Below are 14,446 nucleotides of genomic sequence, written 5' to 3'. Positions count from 1 at the left end.
TTTCATATAATCAGTGTGCTTTTTTTTTAAATCATCAAAACATTGAGAATGCTGCTGAAATCCACTGATGTGTGTTTGCACCATCTTTAGCAGAGCTGATGATTCAGGATTAAGTCTTATTCCCCCTGTGGGCGCCATTTCAGACAGGAAGGGGATCGTTTCCTCCCCAGACACATTTTTCCCCTCTTATCTCTATGGTGCAGTGAAGGCAGACACACATGGCACCCACAACACTTTTAGCAACCCCCTCCCCTCGTATGTCCAATCAGAGCAGAGGCTGTTGACTGACAGCTCAGTTTACCACAGACATGGCAGAATCAGCACCAGCAATTCCTTAGCCCACTATCTTCCTACAACCAAACCACTGTTGACTGACTCAGCAAAACACCACGAAACACACTGACCAATATGTTTTTCTACTTTTCACAATTTTTGAAAAGTTGCATCACTTAAATAATAATAATAATAAAGAACTGGAGGAGTCCCTGCAAATTCTCACTTTTATAACTTGCTTGTTAGTTTCATATTAATTACTGAATAATTTATATTAGTTACTGAATAATAAGCTGTTCAAGTCTAAAGACTAAGATTTTTTATTATGCTGGTAATTGATTTACCAAATATTTAGACAAATGATTCTCAATTCAGTCTTCAGTGCCCCCAGATGGTCCATAGTTTTGCTCCAACATGACTCATAATCCATACGGATACAGCAAAAATGTGGACTGTTAGGAGGGCTCTAAAGACCCGTTTAAAAAGCCCTGGAAACCCTTTAAAAACACCAATTCAAGAATACAATAAACATTATGTGTCAAAAAATGTGTGTCCATCAGGCTTTGATTCTTAATGCAGGAGAAACCAGCGGGAGACTATAAAATATTTATCATCATGCAAACTGTGAAATCACTGGCAATTTACAGTGAAGATCAATTTCAATCCATTATTTTTTTTAAATTGAGTAATCAAATTTAATCTAAACAAGTCTAAATAAGTCTTAGAACTAATAACTGTATAATAAGCATACAGTTTAAGGGGTAAACTTAAATACAGCATGAAAAAAATATATTATTATAAAAATTATATTATATTCAGAATAACCCAGTACCCATAAAAGCTGTAAGGGCTGAACAACTGCTGTGCAGGAAAAAGTAACAACAAAACACACTGACAGAGTGATTATTATGGAAACAGTCAAAACTGATTATATGTAATTTAGCTTAGCCTGACTCACCCCACGTCTCTGTCCAGCATGGTGCCGGGATGGAAGGGGGGAAAGGCGCTACCGTTGGGGGGCTCCTTTGGGGAGTACAGCTTGAATGACTTGGAGGAACAGCCTGAAAGAAATAGAAGGGAAAAAGAGGAGCACTGATGAACTATAAGCTAGGCAAAACAACTCTAATGCTAATGTACCTCTGGAAAACTGAACGACTGTATCATTAAAAAAAGAGCTTTTTGTCTGGGGGCGGGGGGTTGGGGCTATGGGCACTTTGGGGAGCCCCGTTTTAATGATTACACATATAAACAACAACAACAACAACAACAACAACAACCATAGCATGGTAACCAAACTTCATAGTAACAAATAGACTGAATGTCAAGCCACGGACATTCTTTTACTAAATTATTACCACCAATTTTTACATTTTCTCAAATAGTTTGTTTTTGCAAATACTGAATTAAAAGATTTTTTTTTTCTTCTTCTTCTTTTTTTAAAATATAGTACTACTATGTTGCTGGTTCCTTTATGGTCTGTTCCAACTCCTTTGCAAATCTCATAAAACAATGTCAAAACATTTTAGAATCATGATTTTAGTGTCATCGCCTACTCATATGTTAAATGTTTATACACGGATTAAATTATTCCCCATATTGCGGCTCATGAATGCATTATCATCACTTCACTAACTGTAATGATTATGAATGATACTGTGATTTCAATGGTTAAATGCTTCTGTAGGTTTAATCACTTGTAATTACACTTAATCACCTTGCTAGAAATATTGGAGATTGACCAGCACAGACATAACACACAGTGAAAAGTCCTGCCTGGTTTTAGTGCATATATTTATCAAACTACATTCTTTAAACCCAAAAGAGTCTCAAAAACAGTCCATTAACAATACTGTTAACACTCAAATAGTTCACCTGAAAAATATACAAGATTTACCTTAGTTCAAACACAGTGGATCAACAAAGACCTATGCAGCTTTAAAAAAAACAAAAAAACAAAACGGACGTCTGTCCTTTTGGGCGAAACCATTTGGAAGACATACATCTATTATAGAACTTTTTGGATGATCAGAATTTTAGACATTTAAAATGAGTACTGGTATCAGCCTCAAATGTTGGACACCAAATATCTTGGCCAACCAACTGCATTTGGGGTATGGGGAAATTTTTGTATATTTCATTCTTTGGTGAATCATCTCTATAACAGTGCAGCATTACAGCCCTACTGAATGCCAGTCATAAAGACTAGGTTATAACTTCATTTACATTTGATGATTTACATCTGAATTCAGAAAGCTCTCTGACTGTGACCATCCATGAGAGCAAGGGTCATTTTGACAGCGTCTGTGGACAAGACAGTGGCTGCCAGATATATAGGGCAATATAGTTTGCCCTCATTTCAATCTACTACACAGGTCACGTCCACACACACACACACAGAGCTATAAACGGAAGGCAGGAGGGGGTTGTGGGGTGCAGACACACCCCTCACTCCATCTATCCCGCCAATTAAAAGGATCTACTGCACAGCGTATTCAGCCACGACAGGGTCGTGACCTCTGCCGTCACGGGAACGACTCCGCCTAATAATGACTGGCCAACGTGTCTTGCAAATAAATCCAGGGGATGTCAATGTCGCTCAGCCATCATAAAACCACTCGCATGGTTTTACAAGGTTTGTCTTTCTGTGTCCGAGTTATAAAATACAAATACTGGCTAAATCAAAGCATGCTCTCTAATTTCTATGGCGATCCTTTTATGATCCGTTTTTTACGTAATACAAACGTTTTTCTAGGGAGATGGACACTGAATGACCAGTAATTGACTCTTCATAACAAAAAAAAAAGAAAAAAACTAGTCCCCAACCAGTAAAGTGTCTCTTGCAGCAGACACTGATTTTAAGGGAATGAAAATGACAACATTGACCGACAGATTTATACTTACATTTTAACTTTGCACTACAGTAGTGAAAACAATAGTTTTAAATACACAGTGCTTTACTACTTGATAGGATGACTGACCCAATCTGCCATCACTTACCACTCAACTGCAGGAAGTGTTTGAAGCAGAAAATAAAGTCTTAGAAAAGGAAATCTTAGAATATAAATATGGGTAGCTCCACCCCCAGTGCTACACGAAGTCTTTTGGCAGCTTATTTTTCATCAGTGCTCTTCATAATAAAAGATTTGGATGCATTGTTTGTTCGTCATTCTAACCATGGTGGCGTTTCGTATTCAGATTTAACAGTTCAGTCTATATTACTACAATTTATTTCGACAAGGGGACCTCATATTGGGTTCCCCAACGGCACAACTGTAAGGTCCTGCTCTACAGTCGGGATTTGATCCGCTATAAAGTGTACCAGTAAAACAGCACATAGTTAATAGCACCCAATATATCGGCCAACCAACATATTAGTCAGGCCTTGCAAAACACACAAGACAAAAGCAATTATTCGTGTGAAAATGCTTTACATGTGTAGTGCCGTTGTGATCGCAATGCAACAGGCATAAGCACGCACTGTATTAACCAACTGTTAAGTGCAAAATTTACAAGATTAATTCTGATAAAATTCAACCAATGCTGCCTCCAACCATGTGTTTTTTTTAGCACATTAAGGCTTTGGGCAAACCATTGTTAACACGCGACACACAACTACCAATAAACCAACCACCTCCTATGTATTTAACCGAATGAGCTTGCATTCTGTCATTATAAGGATGTGATAAACAGTCATCTAGCTTTTTTCACCTCACAGATGCTCTTCATTAACCCTATATAGTAGATAGGAGGGGACAGAGGGTTAATGAATCAAAGGCTGCTCACTCCACAGTGCTCCATCAGAAAGGTGTCCACCCCCAGTCACACTGAAGCTTTTGTCCATCTCCCTGTGCTCTCCATTAAATGGACCTCTGTATCACACCCACCTCTTACGATAACTCCCATACACACCTGCTGCTACTACACAGGTGTTCAACCAATGCAGCAAATGTCAGCTAAATGTCTGAGCGTATGAAGAAGTAAAGAAGTCACAATGTCATCAAAGACTGTTCTTGTTATACCTGCACGAAAACAGCACCGTCACTGTCCATTACAGAAGTAACTGGGTACCAATTTTGTGACAAGCGACCATTTTGATAATTAATCCAGTAATCAGAGTTTTAAAAATGGACATTAACCTAAACAAATAATAAGAAGGCATGTATATTTCCAAGGTAATGCCTTGTCAACATTTTAGAGATTTCAAAAGATAAAATACTGGAAAAAGACAAGCTGATAAGCCTTTTAAAATGTAAAACTATAGCAAGAAATGCACATACACATCAAAAAACACTGTACTTTTATAAGAATTGTAGACCAATGCATATATCCCGACCTTTTCATGTGTATATCTGATGATGCCAATACATAAACGATTCTAAAATATCGATTAACAATATAGAGAAATTTAACACATTCATGAAGGGTTAGAAATGCAATAAAATTAATAAAAAGTAGACATTTTGGTGCAGTTCTGCTCTTACAGCATAAATACATTATCAAATATTGGTTTGAAACACTGGTCAAACTGAAACACCTGTCCAGTGGTGAATTTTTTAAATCAAATATTTGTTGACATAAATGCAATTATAATATCATTGTGCATCCCTACAAAAACACATAATTTAACACCTTAAATGGGCAGGGTCTGCTGATGGGCCTAGTGTTTTATTACACATTTCTATAACCTAAGAATAGGTCAACCAGTTTGCAGTGAAGTCCCTGTAGTTACTGAATAGTATGTGTTAGTATGTAATAAGCCTGGAATTTTAAGGGACTGAAACATGCATCATTTCTACGCAAACTGCTAACTCAAATCTAACTCACCTCAAATCTAACTCAAAACTAAATCAAGCTTAACTGATTAATCGTGACAGTCTTACGTGACCATCACAGATATCTGTATGTGTATCTTACAAGTGTAAAGTCTAAAACACAGATCTGTTTGAAAAATATCAGTTACATGCACGTGCACACACAGGGAAACACATCCTGCATCAGTTTACAGTCTTCATGAAACATTTAGCTCTGGCTTTAAGACATTAAAAATTAAGGGAGGTTGACATTGGCCACAGAGCTGTCCTGTCCAGTGGCACCCTGCTGCACAGTGCATTTTGCTAGCTTTAAAGTCCTCAAGTTAACACAGGAGCACACATTCATATGGAGTACATATCAATCAATTTAGCCTTGCCAGATTTCGCAGGACTGGTTACTTTTGTGAATGTAAACTTATTTTTTTGCATACTTTACGTTCAAATCTCACAGCTTGTCCAAATGAAACCTTCCTCTGAATCAGAGCATCTAATTAAGAAGTGATGTTTCTTGCAGGGTGGGTTAGAAATGACTACAGTATGGCCATTAAGAGAGATAAGCAAATAAATAAATAAGCAACAGTCCATTAGATCTTAAGAGCATACCATTAACAGAGATCGCTCGGTTGGTGGTTAATGACTGTCTGTCTAAATCAAATCAAGCAACAAACACTAACTTCCTGTGCAGTAAATTGCTTTCTTCAAAACAACACCCACCCCTCTGACAAACACACACGGCTTGCACGCACACACACAATACATCCCACTAAAGGCTCAAATGTGGCAATAATCTAATTCAGCTCAAAATATGCCTCATTACAAGTTGTGCTGACAAGACCGAGAGGAAGCAAAAATCCACTAGAGTAGCCGCAAAAGCTCCTGCAAAGGACATTTGTCTTCCCTAACATGATCCATTACTGGGATGGGGAGACAGCCTAGGCTGTCCCATACTGGAAACAATACACTAACTGCTTCATTAAATGTGAAAACAATAAGTGAGTGCTGTGCAGATGTGGAAATCTCTGACCCTACAGCAAGGCCACACACGTTAACACTTAAGTTAAAGGGCTTCAGCATATAAACGTCAGTATAAGCAAATCAATAACATATCTGCAAAACTAACGTTTGGGGGCAAAGTTTCAGCACCGTCCAAAAAGCTTTTCGTTGAAACTGTGATTTACACTATATTTCCATTACTTTATATTATCATAGAAGTTATCAACATTTTCCAAAAAAGAAAGTGAAATGTCTCAATGTGACTAACTGAAAAAAGATAAACATTCTCGAACCTATAACACTTTAAATGAAGGTCAAATAAACGCGTTTTCACAACAAACAAGAAAAGTTTCATGTGAGGTGTGAAATTTTTACAACTGGTCACAAGACAGCCTCTACTGATAGTCAAGAAGGCTAATAAACAGTGAGCTAGCTAGCCAGCTAGCTCCGTTTCGCTAGCGCTACTTAGCGAGCTACTGCACTTTTCAATCAGCAGGAGTAAAATAAGAGAAAGGCTTGGCATATAATAGCATATATAACCTTTATTAAAAACTGGTTTGCTTTGAATAAAATGACATTCTTGGATCAAGAACTGTTCGTAACGTTACTGCTCCCCTGTCTGCTAGTTAGCAAGCTAGCTATCAGGTTAGCTACTAGCACGAAACGGACACAATAAATGCAAAAAACGACGAATTTCGTAATAGCAAAGCAGAGCATAAACCAACGCAGTCTGGGTATATAATATCAACATATGCGATAAATAAAAGAGGTAGGATGAAAAACAACATTTTACCTGCAAGAAGTATTTTCGGAAACGAGTGTTTACGGAGCCAAACGGAGTTCCGTAGCTCCGCTGTAGAGTTACGACGGAGCAAAACGAACCGTCCCACAGGACAGAATTCACTCCAACAGTGGAAAATACATTGGAAATAAGTATTTCGGGATAAAAACCCTGTCGGCTAGCGTGATTTCAACACGACGCCTTGTCCCATTTCCAACAAGCCAGGCTGTGCAGGCTGTGGTCTTACGAATGGACCCCGGTTTAAGCCCTTTGTTCCAGGGCAGGCATGAACAATAAGCTGTAGGCCCTCCTCCTCCACCACCTCCTCCTCTTTCTCTCCCCCACCAGCCTCTCACCTCCTCTTTTCTCCCAGAATGAAACCAGAGAGAGAGAGAGAGAGAGAGAGAGAGAGAGAGAGAGAGAGAGAGAGAGAGAGAGAGAGAGACGCACAGTCCACCGCCCTTCATCACCCTCCCCCCTGCTGTAAGGTTGTTTGCTGAGCAGATTTGTCCGTCTCCTCTACACACTTAAAAAGGATGGTTTCTCAAGGGTTCTTTAGTAAAAGCAGAGGTTCTATCTAGAACCATGAGCTCTATATAGAACCAGTTCATGCTTAAATGGTTCTTCAGATTGATGGGGGATGTATTGAAAATTGCTTTTTGAAAAGGGTTCTATATAGCACTAAAAGAAGTCCTGCTATTCTTCCGATATCAAGCAAAGTAGAAGAACCCTTTTTGGTGCTTTATAGAACCATAAAAAACACATTCTCCACCAATCTGAAGAACCATTTTATCATGCAAAGAAGCATTTAAGCATGACATGGGTCTATGTGGAACTCATGGCTCTAAACAGTACCATTGCTTTACTGTGCTGGCGACTTTACAAAATTTGTTTCCCAAAATAAAAATATTTTAGAAGTAAGACAACCCTGCTGCTTTATAAGCACCACTACTTAAAACCAAATACACTTAAAAATAGAAATGATCTAAGAAAAGCAACAATGAGAGGAATAAACCAGTTCACTAAACTCTGATGAGGACAAGCGATTTGCAAATGTAGTCAGGTTCTATTAATAATGGCATTAATTTAAAAAAATCGCAAAGACATATAATTCTATTCTTCAAGTGTTGTTCGTGTTGCTGTTTAAATGTAACCCTATGCATATCCCAAAGAGATTATGGTCATCAACATGTCTAAACAAATCAATAATTCAATTACACACCCAAACAGCCCCACTGCATTAGCCCACTTCATAGCTTTATGCTCGATGGCTGCCATGTGTCTGATAAAAGACAAAGCAACTGGGAGTTTTAAATGATCAATTCCGGACTCAAGTCGATAGCAAGCCACTTAATGTCAAGAATCGAAATCAATAAATGTGGTTTCATGACGTACAGTGTGGATCCTGGTCCAATGCTACATGTTCAAAAACCAAACGTACTGGAGATGCCTCCATCAGTAATGGTAAAATAAACATTCTAGCCAACATCTCTCCCACTGTGCCAGCAGCTCATTTCCACTGAGATGGAACCAAGTAATTTCTCAGCTTTAAATAAGTCAACAGTAAGCTACACACCTGAGAGCTTCCCAATACCTACAATTTGAGTACAACCCAGTTTCCAAAAAAAGTTGGGACAAAATGTAAATAAAACAGAATGCAATGATGTGCCAACCATTTGAACCCTACATTTTATTAAAATAATACAAAAACAAGTTTTTTTAGAAGTACATGAATTTAAAGTTTGAAATATCTTGCTGGCATCAAATTGAAAATATATGTAAAAGATGCAACCAAATCTGGTAAAGTTGTGTAATGCTAAAAAAGCACCTGATGATTTATAAATTAATGTATAAAATGAGGCTGAGTCTTTGTAAAGATAAAGAGGGGTTCTGCATCCACAAATGCAAGTTAAATCTCCATGTAAATAAAAAACCATATATAAACAGGATCCAGAAATGCCACTGCCTTCTCTGGGCCTGAGCTCATTGAAGATGGACTGAGGCAAGTTGAACCCCAAACTGCTGAGCAGCTAAAATCCTATATTAGGCAAAAGGAAAATATATTACTTTAAAAACTACTGCACTTGGTCTCCTCAGGTCCCAAACGGTTATAGAGTGTTGGTGAAAGAAGAGGTGTGCAATGCAGTAGTAAACATGTCCCAACTTTTTTGAAATATGTTCCTGGCATCAAATTCTTAACGGGCATATATATTAAAAAAAAAAAAAAAACACACACAATAAGATTTCTCAGTGTCAACATGTTTGTTTGTTTGGTTTTTTTTTTTACCATTTTTATATTACAAGACTAGAAAGACTGTCTGATTGTAAAGGGACCTTAGAAATCAGGTTTACAGATAGAAGGGGGTACAGTGATAAATCATTGACTTGTAGTGACTCCACTAGTTTTGACACAGCCTCTTCATGCTGTGGGGACACAAAGAAACCTTGCCCCCAGGCCTTTAAGGGCTCCAGACAACTGACTGCACTGTTTACAATGACAGCATGAATAACATAATTAGAGCTTCAGAATCTGAGTCTTCATTTTGTGATTGGTTCTTTGCACTGGCTTGAGTAACTAGGCTGTGTGTTATTAAGTCCTTCAACTTATTCATTTATTAAAGTAGATTAGCGCCAAATCACGTTTACACAATTATCTCTTTACCCCCAGTATATTCAATCTGCTAAGACATGTTTGGTGTCTGAATTCTCCTTCTTTAGTTTTGAACTGGGAAGAGGCTAATATAGCTAGCAAATACTGGATGCTCATGCCAAGGTAGAAAGTAACAAATGCTTTCATTAAAGTAATTTAAAGTATTTTTAGGGTATAATTAAATCACAGTACTTTTACTCTCATTTGAGTATACTGCAAGAAGAAACCATGGTTAAAAAATGAAGAGATTCAAGAAAGCCAATCAAAGCAAAGCAGTGTGGAGCTCCAAAATGATGCCTGTCCAGTGCTTTATGTGTTCAGAAACTGAACAGAGAAATTGGTACCATTGTACATGAAGGGTGTACCAGACCCATTTTCTGAGCATATGTCTGTGTGATCTCAAGCTATTTTGCAACAGAACTTCTATCCTTAGATAGCATGTAGAAAAGTTAGCACCGCTGGCTAACTATCCATCCATCCATCCATTTTCCAAGCCGCTTCTCCATCAGGGTCGCGGGGGGGTGCTGGAGCCTATCCCAACCGCTGGCTAACTAATCTTAGCTAAATAGGTACTGTTGTTTTTTTTGTACCATTTAATTTTTACGTTTTTGCTTCAGAATAGCAAGTACAACTTATATGAAACCTAAAGCTGCTTCTTAAATGTTCTACTGCTAGTGCTTGTTAGCTAAGCTGTATTCTACCTAAGCTAACGGACAGCCTAGCAAAAGCATGTGGCTCAGACATTACATAGAAAGATATGAATAATGTGCACTACTGACTGTAATCAGTCTCATGACAAACTTTCAGAGTTTTGGTTTTACAGGTCATTTCTACAGACATAGCTAACTGAGGAATATTAGCAAATTGTGATTGAAGACAAGCCATTCAACGGAGTTAACATTACTCAATGAGTTTTATTGAACTTATTTACTCCTACATGAGTCTATTTTACTAACAATTGATTAAGTAGGAGTTTTCATTACTTTTTCTATCTCTGTTTATACTCACCAATTAGCAATGTGAAAAGTAAATCAATGCATTCTAATGGTGTTTCTGACACCATATGACATTCTTTTAACTATAAAAATGGACAAACACATCCTACATTGCTAAAAACTGTAACAGCCATCCTTATTATTGACCATATACCTTGCAGTATCAGAAGATATGACATTTAGTTAGAATACATTATCTAGTAACTACTTTGAATGCTGATTATTATTAATTAATGGAAGTCGGGACCCATGAGCCTGTCATTAAGGGCGATTTTGGCATAATTAATAATTCATTTTAAAAGTCATTTTTGGCTTGAGGTGAAATGCTCTGTCCTAGAGAAACTCACCAGAATTACCAGAGCAGGAATTGTTTACAGTGGTGGCGACAGGAACCAGATGTCTGCAAGCCTTAATGGCTCTAAAGGTTATCCCTCACAGAAAGTTCATGAAGATTTATAAATATGTTGCCTGATGCATGAGAGATTGTTTTACAATGGTTTTGGCATAAAACATGAAAAAAAAAATCTGTTTTCAAAGAATGGCTATTTTAGCATCATAGTGGCTCTTATCACCACTATTAACAGCTGTAAAGTTTCTCCCCAATGTGTTATTTCACATCGAAATACTCTGACAGACTTTATTTACATCTCACCAATTAAACTATGCAGAAATTTTGAATGATTACTAGTAGCTACGTCTCAGTGTAGAAGGCTCATGTCTCCCTCTGGCTGTCAGTCCAAACTGATAATACTGCCAACCTAACACTAAGCCATGTGCTCCCTCCACATGCACGTAGCCTATCAGCATCATGCCTGTACTCATGGTTGACACTCAGCAGCATTTTCTGTATGTATTGGTGCAGAATCTGCAGTGTGCTGTGTTTAAGCTTCTAACCCACCCACGACACTATAGAAGCTTTCAGTGGTGTCCTTACTGCTAGAAGGGCTGTGATCAGCTAGTAAAACGGTTCTCTGGGGTTAATCCCCTCATGGGGGGGTCAAACTCTGACCATTGCTTTGGCTTTCAGCTGTCACAGTGTGACAGAGGCAAAGGCCCTTCTCACAATGCCTTGGCAGTCTGAAACACATGCTTAGGGATGCTTATTAAAGCAGGCCTGGGATCAGTTGTTGCTGGCAAATTCTTGTTGATAAGGATGTAAAAATGCAGCACTGCATCATGTTGCCTCTTTTGCATTTATTTTGTAATATGTTAGTATTGATAATAATAATAATAATAATAAAAATAAGCATTCACATTTTGTGCAAAATAAAATGTGAAAGAAATCTGGAATAAAATACATTTTCAACCAAACTTATCACTGTTTTTTTTTTTTTAAATATAGCTCAAAATCATACCAAATATAACTGAACAGTGGTGAAGATTTTATGATTCACTGACTCATTTACTAAAGAAAATAATGGTTCAGTCATAATTATGATTGAATCACAGTGAGGTCATAAATTTACACCCCTATAGTCAGCAGAGCGAATGAGAGGGCAGCTGATCTAAAGTCAGCACTTTGCAGTATGACCCCAGCTGGGCAGACTGAGCAATGGCAATTCCAGCACAGCATGCTAGCCAAAGCATGCATACTGGATGGCTTCAGAACTTCATTAAAACGTTTGAAAGAATGAGACGCAGCAGAAGTGCGCACAGCAGGCCTGCCACCGAGCCTTTTTCAGACTCTAAAGCCAGAAGTCATCAAGGAGACAGAAGAGAAATGCCACATGAGGAGAGCGGAAGGGCTCTTTTCTTACTGGCTGTTTCCAGTTGGTCAGTCATGATGAAAAGTCCCACTGTTCCCTACTGACGCACACTACAAATCCGTACACTTCAAGTGACAAGGCACTCTCGCTTTCTCTCTCGTTCTTCCGCAAACTTACTCCCTTTTCATCTTATAGGTGACAAAATGTTTTTGTACCATTGTTACAGATTCCAGTATGTCATACAGTACCAGAAGTGTTTTTCGCACACCAAACGTGCAACCTGGGTAAATTTGGTGTCTATCAAACTATCACTTTAATCATATTAGGAGAGCAAATGTGCTCTTTTCTTACCGGCTGTTTCCAGGTGGTCAGTCATGTTGAAAAGTCCCACCGTTCCCTACTTCCAATTCCAACCCTGCACACTATAAGGGACGGGGTGCCTACCACATGCTCTTAACTTTGGGTCTAACTGTTTCTCTCTCTTTTCCTCTGTTTTTCTCCCTCACTCACTCATACATTCTCGCTCTCTTTTATATCTCTAATGCCCAGCCTGCAGAGAGAAGGGCTGTAGCGAAGTGATGGAGGGGGTTGAGGACTCTCTTACCCACCTTCTGTTAACTAGTCAACAGGAAGTCTTGAGGCACACATCTGCCACAGGCCTGATAACAGTCCATACTGCCCCACAAGTGCCCCCCTACCCAGCTAACCTTTCAGGTTCTTACTCAGTGTCAGTCTGGACATGTTCTAAATTAACTGCACTATAGGCCCAGAGTATGGAAGCAAGCAAAAATAGGGTACAATTAAACCTGTTTAGAAGTAACCTACAAAATGTTGTCAAACCAAATAAGTTTAAATTGGTTTGCAGTGCTGTATTCTTACCTTACTGTATATTGCAGTATACAATATTCCTTTTGAAGAGCCCATATCACGAAAACCTGAATTCATGAACCTAGTATGTATATGTATACTGTTAGAGTTTCAAAGTGTATTGTTCATATATGTAAACAAATGGGCCGTTTTGAATTCATTATTTACATATGTTCGCCGATCCAGCCTGAAGCAGTTCCATGCTGAAAACATGTCTTTGTCAATCAACTACGTTTGGTATGAGAATATAATATGATGAATGTAGAACTTAAGAAAATAAGAAATTAAAATCGACTTAAAAATTGGTGGGAGGTGACATTGTGGTTTTTCTCAAGATGGAAAAATGTGAGGCGTTTTTTTCTCTTAAGTGTTCACACTGATCATCTCACTGTTGCTAAGTAACTATAGCCTTTTAACTATCAATCAGCTGTGCTAGCCGTCTATCACATCGATGTGTACATTCAGAAAGCTCTGTCAGTTGCTCTTTTACAAAGTGATCTACTATTAACTAGCAAGTGTGGCGCTGCCAGCAAAACTGCTGCTTTTTGTTTATGTTGTGCTTTTGGCTTTTGTTTGTTACTTTTGACCTATACTTTAATGGCAAATTCTGATAGCGCCCCTATGGGATTTTAACAGTGTGTTAGCGCTAAGCTAATAGCAATGTACATGAACACTTTTTGGCTTATTAAACGTCATCAAAACGTGTGAATCTGAAGCATTCAAAAAACATTCAGTGCCTTATTCAATGCTTGGAACAGACATTAGCATATATTTTACCTTCTATGCAGCAGTTTTACAGTGACTTTTTCAGTAAAGACGCCTGTCATGGAGCTGCCACCACTGTTTTACATTTTTTACAACTGACTGAAACACACTAGTCGGGCTGCCACTTCTATTCACAGTCAGTGATGTATCTAGAACTTCCACATGGCCTGGACTGCAATTTTACCTCACCTCACAAAACGGGTCACATCCACTGTAAATCAAAGCGTGATTCCTTGATGCCTCTGTCACTTCCTAATTACGCTGGTGGAAAATCTGCCTCAGTAGGCCTTTTGGCTCTTGAGTTCGCTTGGATGTACCTACCTAGATAACTTGGACAAGAAAACCCCAATTCAACATTTTTCAGTTGAGCAGTTCAAGAATTCAACTTTTCCAAGTTTCCAATGAAAACTTAACAATGAAATACGGAAAGTACTCATAACTGAATACAAGCATGATTATTTTGTATATAAAGAACTAAAAAATACAAACAGACCTCTGAAAGTCCCGAGGGTTCTCCTTATGTCAGCACAGAAAAACATTTTATATGTCCTTGACTGTGCATCCCAGTACACATAAACAGTGCGCAAAACATCTCTCCCATTAAA

At 38.3% G+C, this 14,446-nt stretch overlaps 1 protein-coding gene across 3 annotated transcripts in view; it reads right to left on the bottom strand.

The window, feature by feature from the left end:
* Positions 1 to 14,446, bottom strand: part of ldb1b (LIM-domain binding 1b) — a 36,389-nt gene that overhangs the window by 9,380 nt on the left and 12,563 nt on the right. The window contains exons 1-2 of one of the 3 annotated variants that reach the window (XM_017725665.2): positions 12,561 to 12,717; positions 1,232 to 1,334 (exon numbers count right to left, since the gene is read on the bottom strand). In XM_017725665.2, coding sequence (XP_017581154.1) covers positions 1,232 to 1,334; positions 12,561 to 12,585 — 128 coding nt within the window. In that variant the 5' untranslated portion in view covers positions 12,586 to 12,717. Of the gene's footprint in view, positions 1 to 1,231; positions 1,335 to 6,870; positions 7,164 to 12,560; positions 12,718 to 14,446 lie in introns of those variants that run through there. The other 2 variants (XM_017725666.2, XM_017725664.2) reach the window with 2 other exon arrangements.

Source organism: Pygocentrus nattereri, chromosome 15 (genome assembly GCF_015220715.1).
Source record: "Pygocentrus nattereri isolate fPygNat1 chromosome 15, fPygNat1.pri, whole genome shotgun sequence".
Lineage (NCBI taxonomy): Eukaryota > Metazoa > Chordata > Actinopteri > Characiformes > Serrasalmidae > Pygocentrus > Pygocentrus nattereri.
Note: the sequence above shows the minus strand (reverse complement) of the source record. Positions and strands in the feature narration are given on the sequence as shown.